General features: G+C 42.3%; 1 protein-coding gene across 1 annotated transcript; it reads right to left on the bottom strand.

Annotated features, from left to right (window-relative positions):
• On the bottom strand, nucleotides 1–13,194 carry LOC306696773 (brevican core protein-like; the record flags this gene model as incomplete). Its single annotated transcript, XM_079160472.1, is given in 19 exon segments — nucleotides 1–14; nucleotides 110–292; nucleotides 1,009–1,153; nucleotides 2,296–2,378; nucleotides 2,469–2,627; nucleotides 4,193–4,306; nucleotides 5,257–5,343; nucleotides 6,090–7,646; nucleotides 7,752–7,850; nucleotides 7,942–8,014; nucleotides 8,550–8,648; nucleotides 8,652–8,687; nucleotides 9,122–9,408; nucleotides 10,194–10,487; nucleotides 10,627–10,754; nucleotides 11,408–11,582; nucleotides 11,817–12,108; nucleotides 12,917–13,008; nucleotides 13,113–13,194. Coding segments are annotated over 19 exon segments (3,999 nt in total).
• Nucleotides 13,195–15,907: the final 2,713 nt, after the last annotated feature.

Here is a 15,907-nt window from a genome sequence, read left to right as displayed (position 1 = left end):
TTATCTGGCTTTCACTGCGACGGGGGAAAAACACAACAGTGAGTTAAAAAACTGTCCTTACCTGTCACAAAGCTTTTTCTACCAGACTTGGTGAATAACGAGCACTCACCGTCAGTACATTGCACTTGGGGTTTCTCCCACTGTCCGTCTGCTTTACAGCGAACCGTCGGCGGGTGGCGCTGTACAAACCCGGGGCTGCACTGATACCGGATGATGGAGTTGACGCGGTATTCCTCCCTCTTCTTACCAAACATGTGGGCATTCTTCACCTCTGGCGGGGCGCCACAGGACACTGAGGACAGAACCAGAGGATGTTGTTTTAATGCACTGATCAGTGATTTTGGTCTTTTTTCAGACTAGTGGAAAGGAAACATCCAAAATACACATTTACGTGTTTATTTCACTTTGTCTGTTTGTGTCTGTAGATTAGATAATGCCTCATTTTGTTCACATATTATTCAGAAGATGATTTATACAACATTTTATTAATAAAAACAGAGAAAACTGTATTTTCTGATTTATGGAGTGATACAAATAGATATTCATAATCTCCTCTCTGAAAAACCTTTGACTCTAATGTCAACAAGATGAAACAAGAACTTGGAACCTGACTTCATCCACTGTTCAGATTTCAGTTCTGGAAATGTTTGACAATCACCACATAATTAATGAAATAATACCTAATTTGCATATTCAAACACAACTTTTCAGAAACATGTAAGTCTTCATGTAAGTATTCAAGTAGGGAAGTTTCATGGTCTATTAGTTTAAAATGTAACTGTCACCTGTAGTGTTTCCCCTTCATCAGTATTTTTGATTTGAACATTTAAATCTAATCGCTCTGTGTGAAAAAGTTACTTCTGCTGAAATGATGGAGAGTTATCATGCACTTCGATAATATTCATAGCCTGTCACCTTATCTCGGTGGGTTTTTCGTTGTTTTTTTTAACCCTAGTGTCATGTAAGTGGATCAACACAGCTTTAAAACCTCCGTCTGGACCAACATACCTGGGCCTTTCTTGCAGGTAAACGGCAGGCGGTAGATGCAGGGCACATCGTTCCACTGGCCTTTCTCATGCCAGATCATCACCACACAGTCTTCTCCAGAGCTGACGTAATTATCCGGCTGGTTCGGCCTCCAGTTCTCGTATTGCTGAAGAAGAGGAGGAAGTGTACAGATGCTTTTACTACAAGGTAAACGCAGACACTACAAAACAGGTAAACAGGACCACAACACACAACGGTTCATTTGAATCTCTTTTGCTTTTCATCACTCTGCACTTCAAGTACAGCCCCTTCTCTTCAACGGTTTCCTCCAGATTGCTCCAGCAACAAAGGTAAACCTGGATCAACTTTTTGCAGAAACTTTCCAGAGTTAAAGAAATCCTGTCTAGTATTATACTGTGAGTGTTAAATCAGTGTTTTGGCCTCCGACTCATCATTCTAGTAGTCAAACTGGTACCTGAAGCAACAAGCGTCCACCTACGCAGCCATGTTATTTCAAACACAGTGCTGTTTCTCATACCAACTCCCAGTAATGAAGTCAATTCATTTTTCTGCTTGCACCGGGGTTTTTTTGTGCCTTTGTATAAAGCTGCCTGTGTTGAGGTGGGTTGAGTGGTGCAGCTGAGCTTGTGTTTATGGTGCAGTGCTATTTTGGAATTCACCTGCTCAGACAACAAACAAGTGCAAACAGCAATTTTCATTGCTTTAGTTGGCAAAGAATTAGACCAAAGAAATAGAGACACTTATTCATTTTTCAGTCATCATTCATCAATCGTTTTGTGTCTCTTTGTGGTTGTTTTTCGTCTTTGGAGTCATTTTGTGTCTCTCTGTGGACATTTTGGGCTGTGACCTCTGAACCCGGAACAAAAACTAAATATTTTTATAAATTATAATACATGTAATGTAGTTAAGAAAAAATATTAAATTATAAAATAGCTATAACTTTGTGATTCTGTTTAGGCCAGCAGAGAAGGCTTTGCAGGCCCTGACGGCCCACCACTGCTTTGTAGTCGTACTATATCACTTTATGGTTGTTTTGCGTCTCTTTATAGTCGTATATTACCACTTTGTGGTTGTTTTGAAGAGAATAGTATCAAAACAAAACCTTCTGGGAGAGAACAACCACCTGTAGTCATACTGTACCCAAAGTGTCACAAGTAGACTTTGTTTTAAGGGTTTACAAACCAAACAGCTTGGAAACCACCGCACTACACCATACTAAACTATACTATACTATACTTTCCCCTTCCTATAATGGGAGCAACACACCAGTATAAAGCCCTCACTCACCAGTGGAGTGCCATCTGTCCAGCGGAAATCATTCTCTACTGTCTTGTCATTCAACCCGATCCACTGGTAGTCCTTTGCGTTTGCTATGGGAGAAAAAAAGTGTTGAGACTGTATTTTTCACCATCTCCATCTCTATGAAAACACACACACACACACACACATTATACACTCACAGTTGACAAAGTCTTGCTCCTCTGGCGTGATGATGCTGACCAGGTGGGCGTTCACGTCCCGGCAGTGCTGCTCTGCGTCCAGCCACATCTCTCTGTCAGAGAAGTGCAGGTAGCAGTTCCCCTGAAACTTAGTCCAACCGTCCTCACACCGCTGCTCATCTGCAGCCGCAACACCAAAGAGTCAACGTTCATTCAATCAGCGGCACTCTGAACGCACTTTCACCTGAATATACTTGTGTATATTCAGTATAGTTTAGTATGAGAGGCTCTTCTGTATTGTTATTCTTTCTGTGTTTGAGCAGCGGATAAAGTGCTTGATATTGTTCACAACCCATGTAGTTTTTCAGTTTCAGCTAAATATTCAGTACTTTCTTTGTGAGTCAGTGATGATCATATTTTTCCATTGCGATGCTCTCAGTCAGTCTGACGACAGACAGTGTTTCCACCCTGATGGACAAAACAAACGTCCCAATGCAGAATGGAAAATGATATATAATGCTTCACTTCAGCAGAGAGAGCCCAGCCCAACAGTAATGCAATTGTGAATTTCCCTTTTTTTCCTTTTACTGTAACATTCAAAGGCTTCATTCATTCATTCTCTTGCTCCACCTTAATAACTTTGTTTATTTTAAAGGATCAGTTCACCCAGATTACATAAAAAGAGATGTTCACATTTATCCAATTTTTGTCTCAACACACCTTAAAGTAATAATTCACCCCCCAAAAATGACCATTAGTATATCAATTGCTCACCCTGTCACTTTGAATTCTCGAATAAAACTGAACTTTTTCTATCATGCCTCCACAGTATATGAAGAATCAAAAAATGGAGAAAAGTCTTGATGGATTGAAGTAGATTGTGGTGGCGTTTAAAAGCCAGCAAAACTACATCAAAACGCAATTAGCCTACTGCATTACTTGATGAGCAAAATATATATATATGTATTTTGTGATTGGGGTGAACTGGCCCTTTAGTTGCTTTTATGGACCCATATAGACCCTTTTACAGCCGACATCATGATTGTGTCACAGTGTTAGCTGGAGGCCAACAGGAATCCCCTCAGAGTAAAGTGGGTAAAGGTACACATTAAAAATGTCATCTTGCTGTGTTGTTGGGTGCCACAATTGATATTGCATACAAGTGAGATGATAAACTGGGATTCAAGGCTCTAGCGAGCAACGATATCGGCGAGGTGTTTCAGAGATGGAGAGGAAATGTTCCTAATAGTTTAGCTTAGCTTTCTGCTAACCTCCTCAGCGGCCACGGCTGAATGCACACTCACGCAGAAGGCTAAACTATTAGAGATATCGAAAGATGGCCGCTGTTGGACTCATCATCTGTAACCAGTGCAGCACCAAAGCATGGTGGAACCAGCAAACCAAGCAGCAGGCGGCTGGCTACTTAGCTAGCGTGCTAATTCCCCCATATGCTTCCACACAACACTGGTCACAGAAAACGATCGGAACAAATTTGTCATTTATTTGGCGCTTGTAATGTGCTTTCCTAAGCTGTGACATGACATAAACCCATGTTCACAATATTTACTGAGGTAATGAATCAACAGGGAAGTAGAGTGTCGGAGGAGTCGTGATGTTTAGCATCTCTCTCTCTCTCTCTCTCTCTCTCTCTCTCTCTCTCTCTCTCTCTCTCTCTCTCTCTCTCTCTCTTCGGTTGTTTTTGAGAGGCCATTGTTAGTATTTATTAGCTGAAGCTCATCCCATACCGATCTCACAGCGTTCCCCTCCATAGCTGGGCAGGCATAAGCATTTGTAAGAGTCTGCGCTCTCCACACAGGTGGCTCCATTGGTACAAGGGTTGGGGTGGCACACATCTACCTCTGCAAGAAAGGGGGGCGGGTGACACTAGTGTTTCAGCGGGGGGTGGGATGGGAGGTTGGCCAGCAAGGTGAGGGAGATAAAGCTGTGATAGATGGACTATCACACCTCGGGACTGACAAGTAAGTGAACAATACTGTAGCTGCTGCAACCCTCTGATGCAAACTAAGACTTACTGCACACTTTTGATAAATCTTATTACTTGAGGTCTTTGAAGTTGCCAAATGATAAAGCTATTCATTGAAATATACCAAATTTCTGCAAAGAGGACAACTAATAATCGTAATATCTGCAGTAAGTTTATGTTTGAATCTGTGGTTGCAGCAGAAGATCAGTATTTATTTTGCAGCAGGATGAGAGCACCCATATGGTGCCAGAAAGCACATATGTTGCCCCAGGTTAGGCATGCATACAGCAGAGCGGAGGCGACGTACTGGCACAGCAAACCAAAAACAACATATAGGCTTGAAGACAATTGTGATAAGACGTGTGACACAGAAGCTGTGCAACCTCAGAGCAGAGCTGATGCATATTTGACAAGCAAACATTCAGTCTGCCACAGGAACACAGAGACCCATTGCCAGAGGGACAAAATGATGACAAGGAAATCAAGGGAACACGAAACAGAGCAAAAATGATGAGGCAAAACACATCAGGACAGAACAGCAGGGAGAGAAAACAGATCTGTGGTCAGTCTTGTAATACTGATTCATGAAATACAATCACAACCAGTTAAATACGTATCTGAAAATATAACTGACAAGCTGATTAATAAACAGAATGCAGACCAACAATACAAAACATGCAAACTGCTCAACAACAAAGACATTCAGAGAAACGCGACTGGTGAAGTCTGTTGAACCAAAACATCATCACACAGTATTGAATTCAGTAGTTTTCAGAGAAAGAAAGAAGAAAAACAAAATTACTTGCAACCGTTTTTGGGACTTACCATTGCAGAGAGCAACCCCTTTCTCTACTGTGCATAAAGCCGCACCGCAGGGGTTGGGTTCACATGGGTTTAAACCACCTAGAAAAACTGCTTTCAAAAGAGAGATTCTTACAAGTCTGTAAGAATACTGTTCAGACCTATTATATGTAAGGGATAATGGCCACCGAGGTGTCCATTATCATGAATTATTGGACGACGTAGAGGCCGGAATGACTGCCCCCCGTAAAGTCCATTCATTTCTGATAAATGGACACCTCAAAAGGGCAATATCCCGTTTATACCATGGTCAAAAATGAAGACCAATTATTTATATTTTCATGCGTTTTGCTACGATTTGTTTGTTTTTTCTTTAGTTTATCATTATCTTGAATTATGGCTGACGCCATGTTGTTTTTTTCGCAAACAATGAACAGAGGTTACCATATTTGGAATGCGGAGGAGAGACGTAGAGATGCCGTACAAGTCTCTGGTTGCGGAAGCAACCTGTCAATCACTGTGTAGCCCCGCCCTAAAGCATACTCAGCTTTATGGTCTATTTGACTCTAAATGGACCATAATTTACTAAATGAACATCATGCTGTATTGAAGAAGACTTGAAACTAGAGATTGAGACCATAAACTCATGTTTACAATGTTTACTGAGGTAATAAATCAAGAGAGAAGTAGAGTCATTTTCTCATAGACTTCTATACAATCTGACTTCTTTTTGCAACCGGAAACTGGTCAGTAGAGAGAGTGCACGTTTTAAGACACTTCCGCATTGGCTTCACTCGGCAGACATCGGAAATTGCCGCCTGCTGATGACTAAAATAATTAAGAATAGTTTGACCTACCCTCCATGGTAGTTGAAGTTTCTTCAACGACGCCTGGTGTCTGCACAGAGGCTGGTGTAGTTGCAGTGGGAGGAGCATTCAGTCCTGCAGGGGCAAGCACTGGGTGGGGAGTTCCATAGACGTCACCAGGGCTCTGTGACAGTTTACCCCCACTAAGGGCCTCCTCTGGTCCTGTGGTGCTTTCTGTTGATGCCCACTCACTGGATGGAGAGGGCAGCACCATCTGTGACAGATCTCCAGAAGGAGCTCCTGAGCCACTGGTGCTACTGCTTCCTGCTCCACTATACTCCACTGACCCCTGTCCAAGCTCCATAGACAGTGTGGTGTTTCCAGATACCTCTGTCAAAAAATCCCCAGAGACAAACGTAACACTTCCTTCTTCTCCGCTCGTTGAGGACTCAGAACCAGACATTCCTGATCCAGACATTTCCGATCTAGACAAATTTCCACCACTTCCCTGTCCAGAGGCCTCCTGCTCTCCAGAGGGTGATACTGTCAGGTCAGTAAACCCTGACCCAACAAGGGTCACACCCGAGAAGATCCCAGAGCCACTTCCAGAGCCGCTGAGAATCCCAGATCCTGAAATGTCACCAGAGCCACTGAACGCCAGACGGCCTCCACCAAGCTCATTCTCCTTGTGGGTAACAGGGGTGAATGCATTGATGAGTTCATGATCGATCAGTAAGATCTGTGCGTCGCCACTTCCAGAAAGCTCTCCTGAGTCTCCACTAGCACTTCCAGAGGAGAATCCTGATGGGAACCCACTTAACCCAGAACCCAGGTTTTGGCTGGTGATGAAACCGGACGACATGCCAGAGAACTGTCCACTTTCCCCAGAGCCGTCTATGGAAGAGCCACTCTCCCCAGAGCTGAAACCAGATCCAGATCCAGACATGTCCCCGCTACCACTGAGCTCTCCAGAGCCTACTTCAGATGAAGGGAAGATAAAGGTCCCCGTGCTTCCCTCTCCAGCTTCTTGGAGTCCACCTGAAGCCGAGCCCTCTCCAGAAAAAGTGCTGTTGATGCCCGAAAATACAACATTGATGCCGGATCCGTTTCCACTGACAGCTGAGCCAGAAGAATCTGTACTGCTGAGACCTGATTCTCCACTGGGCAGCTCAGCAATGGCACTGCCAGCCAAGTCTCCAGAGCCAGACAAGTCCCCAGAGCCAGCCAAGTCTCCAGAGCCAGACGAGTCTCCAGAGCCAGACGAGTCTCCAGAGCCAGACAAGTCTCCTGAGCCAGACAAGTCCCCAGAGCCAGACAAGTCTCCAGAGCCAGACGAGTCTCCAGAGCCAGACGAGTCTCCAGAGCCAGACAAGTCTCCTGAGCCAGACAAGTCCCCAGAGCCAGACAAGTCTCCAGAGCCAGACGAGTCTCCAGAGCCAGACGAGTCTCCAGAGCCAGACAAGTCTCCTGAGCCAGACAAGTTTCCAGAGCCAGACTGGTCTCCAGAGTGACCCCCAGAGGCGCCATCAACCGCAGACCCTGAGCCAAAGTCTGCTGAGCCAGAGCCCGAAGTCTCCACAGGTGTAGGAGAGACGATGGAAGGAACAGCTAAAGAGACATATAGAAGAAAAGAGTGAGGCACATTGGAAATAAAATGACATTTGCACTAGTAAGTAATACTATTAATTTGTTCATAATTTAAATATAGCTTACCAGGCCTCAACAAATCAATGGTTGATGTTAGGTTAAGGAGGGCCTCCTGGATGTTTGTGATGTTCAGTCCAGTTTCATTTGCAATAAGTAGAAAATCCGCTGTAAGAATTGAACAATAAGAGAAAATGATGAATGAATGATGATAAATGTTTTTATAAATCAGCCCAGTAGACAACAGCCAAGCATGTACCTCTGAAACAGTATGCATGAAATCTGGTATCAAGTTCAGGGAAGTTAGTTTGGTTGGGGTGAGTGTTGTAATGGTAAAAAATATATATCAGTATCATGAAATGGTTAGAAACATTAGAAGAACAGAGGTAGACACATTTAGGCTTGTCCAAACATGGGGTAAGAACAGATAGCTCTGTGTAAACATGATTTATGATCAGATCAGGAACTGAGAGTTACTGTTTACTTTAGAGGACCGTAAAGACAGACACAGGAAGATGATCAAAGGGTCACACTGGGGGTTTGTTCCTGTCCTGGGGATGTTTAGGTTAATGTAAATGAATCTGACAATGAGATCAATGGAAAATGGGAGATCAGATCAACCAGCGTAAGACACCTTTGACCTGTCTAAAGGAGGAGACTGTTCCTGCTTTAGTATATAGTGTGTGAGGATTTGAACTGATGTTGAAGAATGCTCCCAGCAGTCTCTGTGTGAAGAGCTGTGTTGGGGTATTCTCCCTCTTGCAAGAGATTAAATGGAACTGGACAACTTTGAATGATTTGGAGACTTGGATTATTTTGATTTGCGAATAACACTCTCTTCTCCCGATTAACATAAAAATATTCTACGACAGTGTACACAGTGTTCACTCCTGATCTCCCAGCTCCACACTCAGTGCGGGGTTTGTTGATGGGATAGCGGACGCTACGATCCACGAGACAGCCAGCTCAGCACTTGTCAAAACCTTTTTTCCAGGCTGTATAGAGCTTGATTTTGTTGTTGTATTATTGCCATTTTTTAGTTTTTGTGCAAATGTCTTAATTTATCCTTAATTTTGTGCTATAAGCTTTATTGTGAGGCTATTATTAGGTATAATTATTATTATTATGAAGCATTGGCTTCACTCGGCAGGACCGGAGGTTGCCGCATGGTAAATACGCAGCGCTCCCATTGCAAAGAATTTAAAAATAACGTGAACATTTGCTTAGCTTAGCATCCCCTGCTTTTTACCCTCCTCGTCCCTTCATCCCACACCCCTTCATCCCACACCCCTTCATCCTACAACTCTCATCCCTTCCTTCCTCAATTCTCCTTCCACTCCCAAAGTCCATCCCTCTCACTTCAACATGCAACTGGACACTATGCAGTTATCCTAACATGCATCAGCAGTTCAGTATTACTGACCAGTTGGAGACGTCACAGAGCCGTTGTTGGGCTCTCCTCCGACATCGGGCCGGGCGGTGGCTGGTTCTATCAGGTCAATGGCGAACTCTGTGACGTTTGGCGGCTGAGGCAGCGGCAGCCCGGTAGGGCTCTCTGTGAAGGCAAAGTCCACAACAGTAGGCTGCTGAGTCTCCACCTCTCCGACCGCCTCGCTCTCTGTGGTCGTCCGCCTGAAGTACACCTCTGGGCTGTGTGTCACCGCGGTAACACTCAGCACACCGCTTCCCTCGTCTATGATGCCCAAACCTTCCTCATCGGGGGACTCTGGAGGTGATTGAGGAGAGAGAGATTAGTGATGAATCTCTGCTGTAGCTCTGGTTATGTTGGTTCATCCGTTGGGCTTTCTTCTCTTGTTATCTAATTATCTGTTTCACAGAGTCAAACTGCACTAACGGGATTTACAACAGATGAAATTAAGAATTTTACTTTCATACAATTATCAAGTATATTTGCAAAATATGGCTAAATCCGATCACATTCCTTCTTGGAAAACAGCCATTTTATCTTCACTACAGGGTATCTTAACAGGAGTATGTTGAAGTCCCATCCAATAATATTGAGTTTATAACAGGTCCACTTGTCATGTAAAACGTGTAAACCTGCACAAATTTAAAAAAATGTTGCCACTCAGGACAGTGCAAACTTTAAACACAAAGTTGACATACGTTTTACAGGTGATATGGTGAATGTGTCTGCATACGTGCCTGCATACGTCGCCATTTGTTTTTGAGTTTGAGGAAAATATCTGTCTCTTTAACTGCCAAGTGTTCCACTATGTTCATCAGCTAGTTGTCGTTAATGTTATCTGGTTAATGCTTGGTGCTGGACAGGTAGCGTACAGTGTGTTTAATAAAGCTTTTCACTGAAACAACGTTGATGAGAGTGGTGAGACTAAACCAAACCAGTAAACCAAAAAAACAAAATATTGAGCTCAAAGATACTCTCACAGCTCCCTCCGCCACCCTAAACGTTAAGTATTGCTGTCTTTACTAACACTCAGTGTCATGTATTTGTTGGTTAAGGGGGAATTGTTCTAAAGGATGGCCCACCTGTGTAGCAGAAGGCGCCGTAGCGGGACTCAGGAAGTGGGTATCCTGTCTGGTTTGTGTGGCGGTAAACAGTTCGCACCCCCAGCAGACCCCCTCCACATTGTGGCCGACGGGTGTTGATGGGGTAGCGGACGCTCCTGTCTCCCAGCCAGCCGGCGTTGCAGACATCCATCCCACCCTGCCAGGCCAGGTAGAGCTGACCAGTAGTGGCCAACTGAGCTACCTGATTGGTGCACGCCTCCACCGCCTCAGAGTAGGTGAACTTTTCTGCAGAAGCGGTGTAGAAAACTCTGCCTGTATCAAATAAGAGAGGTTCATTAAAGTCAATGAGTAAAATAAGGATTGAGCTTAAAAACATCCCCAAACCTGAAAATGTAAGAGGATTCCCACAACAATCACAAACAGAAACATTGCGGCGTTGATCTCAGTGTACCTGTCATCTCCTCAGTGAAGCAGTAGACGTCATAAGTCTCTTTGAGGTCCCTCACTCCGTATGTTCTGACCCCAGGCAGCTTCTCTTTGTCGCCAAGGCAGTTCGCACGAGGATCACGGATCGGGTACCTTCGGTTAAATGGAAATGAGCTTCGGTGTCTTCAATACGAAATACGGTATGTCTTAAATAACAAAAACTATCAAGCACAAACTAGCCGTGTTGCAATTCAAATATCAAATGTTATGCAAACAATTTTGCACAATTGAGGAAGTTCTAGCAAACCTTTCCGTTTCCATAAAGCTTTTCTAATACGATACTTCAAAATGCACATAGAATACATGAATGGGAACACGGCAAGTATTAAACTGCCTCTGCACCGCAACTTTAGAAATGGAAAAAGAATTCTGATTTATGACTAGAACAGTTTGACACACGGTGCTGAGCTGCATCTTCTATGTGGCATCTACTGTTGTCTGCTGTCTCCCCTAAAGACCCCCTGTCCCCCCAAAAGAGACAAAACTGGTCTATGTGGGTCTCTCAGAGTTTTTAAACAGTGTCAAAGTATTTAGTAAATGAATAAACATTACAATTGCCATTTGGGTGGCCAGTATTTTAGGTGTTTGTTGGACACTTTTATACAGTATAGTGTGTTTTTCGCTATCCTTAGCATGTGAGTTTCATGTTTGTGAGTTAACACCCCGAGTGTGTCATGTCTCTCTACCCCTTCGTTATAAATAGATATAGTAAAGAGTTGTTGTTGCCCATCATATGACAAACTGACCTGACTGTGTGGTCAGAGAGCCAGCCGGCGTCGCACTGGTGGAATCCATCGTCGTAGGCTGCTTGAAGCTGTGCGGCTGAAGCTACGACGGCACTGTTCTGGGTGCATGCTGCCTTCGCCTTTTCAAAGGTCAAAGTGTAGCGGCCCATGATTGCCCGGTAGTGGAACACCATACCTACAGAGTTAAACAAGGACTTTAGTTCTACTGAGAATGAATTAAGTATCATCTTTTGATGACCAATAAGACTAAACATATAGACATAACTACCTGCCACTTATAGGCAGAATAACAACACATGTTGCTGGATCGCTTGGAGCCGATTCATGCACTTGTCTTCTAAATTTAGTTGCATTTGCACCATGACTTGAAGAGTTATGGCAGTTCATGTCAAGTAGGCCATTTTTTCACCTTGAACCTGCACATGGATAATGTCGTGGCTGTCCTCGATGCCGTGCTGAACCTCACAGCGGTAGAATCCTGTGTCACTGGACCGCAGCTCGGATATCTTGATGCTAGCGTCCGTGGAAGTCAAGGGGTAGTTCACCAGATGAACTCTGTCCAGGTAGCTCTCGCTGATGCGCACCTTTCCCTGCAAGGCCACTAAGATAGTCGTGACGTTTTCTTTGGTGACGAGGCTCCATTTGATGCGATAAGCGAGGGGAGCGATGGTGGGAGCTCCAGGGTCTGGGCCGGTGTGGTCCTACGTAGGAAACAACAACACAGTTCACCACCAGTTTCATTTTTCACATCTGAAAACAAATTGTTTTTTTCAGTATGTGACAGTGATGCAACCGGACATGCTTTTGTTGATTACTTTCGGTGCTTGATTGTATGAGGATACATTGGGATGTGAGATGTTTGATTGTAGACGGTGAAGCTTGAGCCCGCAATGTCATACAATATGAAAATGTATAATTGGGAAATGTCCTATCTGGTAATGTTAAGAATATTTTAAAATAATTCTCGGATCTGCGGCAAAAACTTCTAACTAACTTCTCACCAAATTTCAAAACAATCTGTTACAACCTCCTCTTCTGAAAAGTAAAGCCAATGTTGAAGTGCCTTAAAGCTGCATTCTCACTAATGTCCATCAGGGGGCGACTCCTCTGGTTGTATAGAAGTCTATGAGAAAATGACTCTACTACTCTCTTGATTTATTACCTCAGTAAACATTGTAAACATGAGTTTATGGTCTCAATCTCTAGTTTCAAGTCTTCTTCAATACAGCATGACGTTCATTTAGTAAATGATGGTCCATTTAGAGTCAAATAGACCATAAAGCAGGGTCTGGGGCCTTGTGATCCTACTTGGGAAACAACAACACCATAGAGGAAACACAAGAGGAGAAATACAAATGTTTTTTAGATTTTGGGGTGCACTGTCCCTTTAAAGTACATATATATATATATATATATATATATATATATATATATATATATATATACAGTGGGAAAACATACTGCTTTTTAAAATAAACCGACATAAAGTAAAAGCACATGATTACTCACCTCAAAGTGACAGGGTAGTACCAACGTGGCTCCCAGTAGAGGACGCTGTGGCTCCAGAGGGATGACTACACTTATCAGCGCATCCTCCGGGTCTGTGGAAGAGACCAGCAAGAGTTTTCTGGTGAATACACTCCGAAGACTAGACTGCTGGTTATGGCAATGACATCTAATTAAAATATGATATATTATTTCTTACCCATAGAGGAGGGCTCTTCATAATCAAATGCTGCTGAGATGGCATGTAAACACACAGAGAGCAACACAATCCTCCTTATCATGTTTTACCTGAAATTAAAAAAAGGAACATTAGCAAAGATCCAAGTCAGTAAAAACTCTTTGTAACATCAGAACACAGGACATTAAGAATTTAATAAGTCGTAAAGATGTCATCTGATAAATGTTATTTTCCTGCATGCCTTATATTCAACCTTTTTATTATGATGATGTAAAATCATATAATATGCATTTAATGCTGTTTCTGTTTTCACTGATTCAGTAAAAAACTAAATATATTTTCTCTTTTAAGTGTAGTAGTGCATGAAACAATAATGGTTTTAAAATAATAATAAATAAAGGTTTGAATTTGATTGATTTTCTTTGATGGGGACGACGCAATTTAACATATACAGTTCAAATACAGAGCATGAAACTGATGTGGTGCCCAGCCAGTTGTAGCTATTGCTAATTTCCGACTCCGTTACATGTACAGTGTAGTTAAAAAATAAAACTTTTATTATTATAAAACCACAATAGACTACAAATATGGAAAAACAATAAAATACACAATATACCAATACATCTTTGTAATTTAAAGTACAAGTACACTGTAATGAATTGCTGTAAATTTACGGTGAATTTAAAACGGTATCTTACAGTATTTCATAATAACTGTAACATACAGTTACATTTTTGTAGAAGTATTTTTTGTGAAGTGGTGGAAATACAGTTCTCTATACAAGTTCAGTGAATCACGATCCATCTACATCGTACTGTCTATTGTTGGTTATTGTATCTGTAATGATGATAGAATATTTTTTATTATTCAAACTGTTACAAACCCGAAATTCAAAGTCTCCAGTATTGTTTTGTCTTCATGGTTATTGAACTGTTAACATCTCAGATAATGTTTCACTTGGTCTGTTTCATTACATCATGTTGCTAATATTAGCGGAGCTAGCTTTGTAATGTTAGCTAGCTTGAGCTAAATTAGCCTTAGAAAGGTGAGCTAGCTAACAGTATAGCAAGTTAAGTTAATGTAAATAAAGTGAATCACCAATTACAGAGTTAAGATGTAATGTTAGTAACCTAACCTGTGTTTACTTGTGCTCTTATTGAACCGACTGTAGGACCGCAAACGGGACGATTATCAAAATGGAGATGTGTGTTCAAGACGATGAACAGTTGAGGTAACGCTAACAGTAACGTTACGTGCCCGATGGTATGCTACTGTTGTTCTGTGGTAGGTACCTGTCCCTGGAGTGGTATGCTATTGTTGTTCTGCGGTAGGTACCTGTCCCTGGAGTGATATGCCAGCTGATCAATTGACAAAGAGCAGTTTGTTTTGAAAATTAATTATTTGTTGAAGGGTGCATGTGTCATTTTAACTAGATATTTTGGTCTGCGAATGGTCACAAAGACTGTCTATAAGAAGTGGACGCAGTCACCGTGACATCACCCATTGGTTTGTGGTCTGATGTTTTGAAGCCTTGAGTTTGGCGATTTTGCTGTTGCCATCTTGGATTACAGCCTGTATTACAGCCTGTCAATCACTGTGTAGCCCACCCTAAATCATACCCTGCTTTATGGTCTGTTTGACTCTAAATGGACCATCATCCACCAAATGAACATCATGCTGTATTGAAGAAGACTTGAAACTAGAGATTGAGACCATAAACTCATGTTTACAATGTTTACTGAGGTAATAAATCAAGAGAGAAGTAGAGTCATTTTCTCATAGACTTCTATACAACCAGAGGAGTCGCCCCCTGGTGGACACTAGAGAGAGTGCAGCTTTTAAGACACTTCAGCATTGGCTTTTCTGGAGATTGCCACCTGCTACAAATACACACTAAACACATGGAAGTCCTCCATAAAGTTACATCCAGTCATTTGAAACACATTATGAGCAGTTTGAACGCCGGCCTGAATGCCTGCTCTGTCTTTATAAATATGCTTCTGGTTCTGACAACATTCTTCCTCTCTTGCCTTGTAGAGGGAGGGTCACATCTTTTAAATCATAACAGTCCAATCCAAATGATTTATGTTGCTTAAATTCTAAGTTGTTTGAAGTCCAAAACTCCACCTATAGAGTCTCAAACAGACATGATTCCAGTTTTCCGAAGCAAAAGATACACAGCAACGACATTTCCCGAAATAAAACATCTCTGTGACGTCGACGTGCCGGTCGAGTGACTACAACTCTCTCCAACAGCCAGCGCTCTTATTTCGTCACAGGAAAACAAGGCGCTCCAGTGCTTTCAAGAGTAAATGTTTGCTGTTACTCCATCTGAGTAACACTTCCTGCTCCTCCCTCCTTCCACACTGAAAGTCAGAGACTTTTCCCAAACTCGGTTTGTGTATTTGTTCAGATCACATCATTGACCAAATCATGCACTGAAGGACACAGACTTGATCTTGACACGTCTTATTTCAGTCTCAGCACAATAACAACAAAATAATTGCTTGTTAAAGATGTGAGCAACCTGAAAAATATACTATCTTATACTAACTGCCTGTGTGACAAGTGCATTTTTTCACTGACTTAAAGTGGAAATTTAAGTTAGAAATTGATTTTATTATCACATTTACTTTCTGTCATGTGTTGCCTTTACTTGATTCTTTTAAAGACCCTGAAAACTTGGTTTCAAATCTTCATGTTTAAGATTAGAATTAGAATCTGATGATAGTTTCTGGGTTATGCTTTACTACGTCCACTTCTTAAATAGAGTCTATGGAAACAACCAAAGCTGCTCCAACTTCGGCAGAACATTC

The sequence above is a fragment of the Pholis gunnellus genome (assembly GCF_910591455.1).
Source record: "Pholis gunnellus genome assembly, chromosome: 1".
NCBI classification, from domain to species: Eukaryota; Metazoa; Chordata; class Actinopteri; order Perciformes; family Pholidae; genus Pholis; species Pholis gunnellus.
This window is presented reverse-complemented; position numbering and strand designations above follow the sequence as displayed.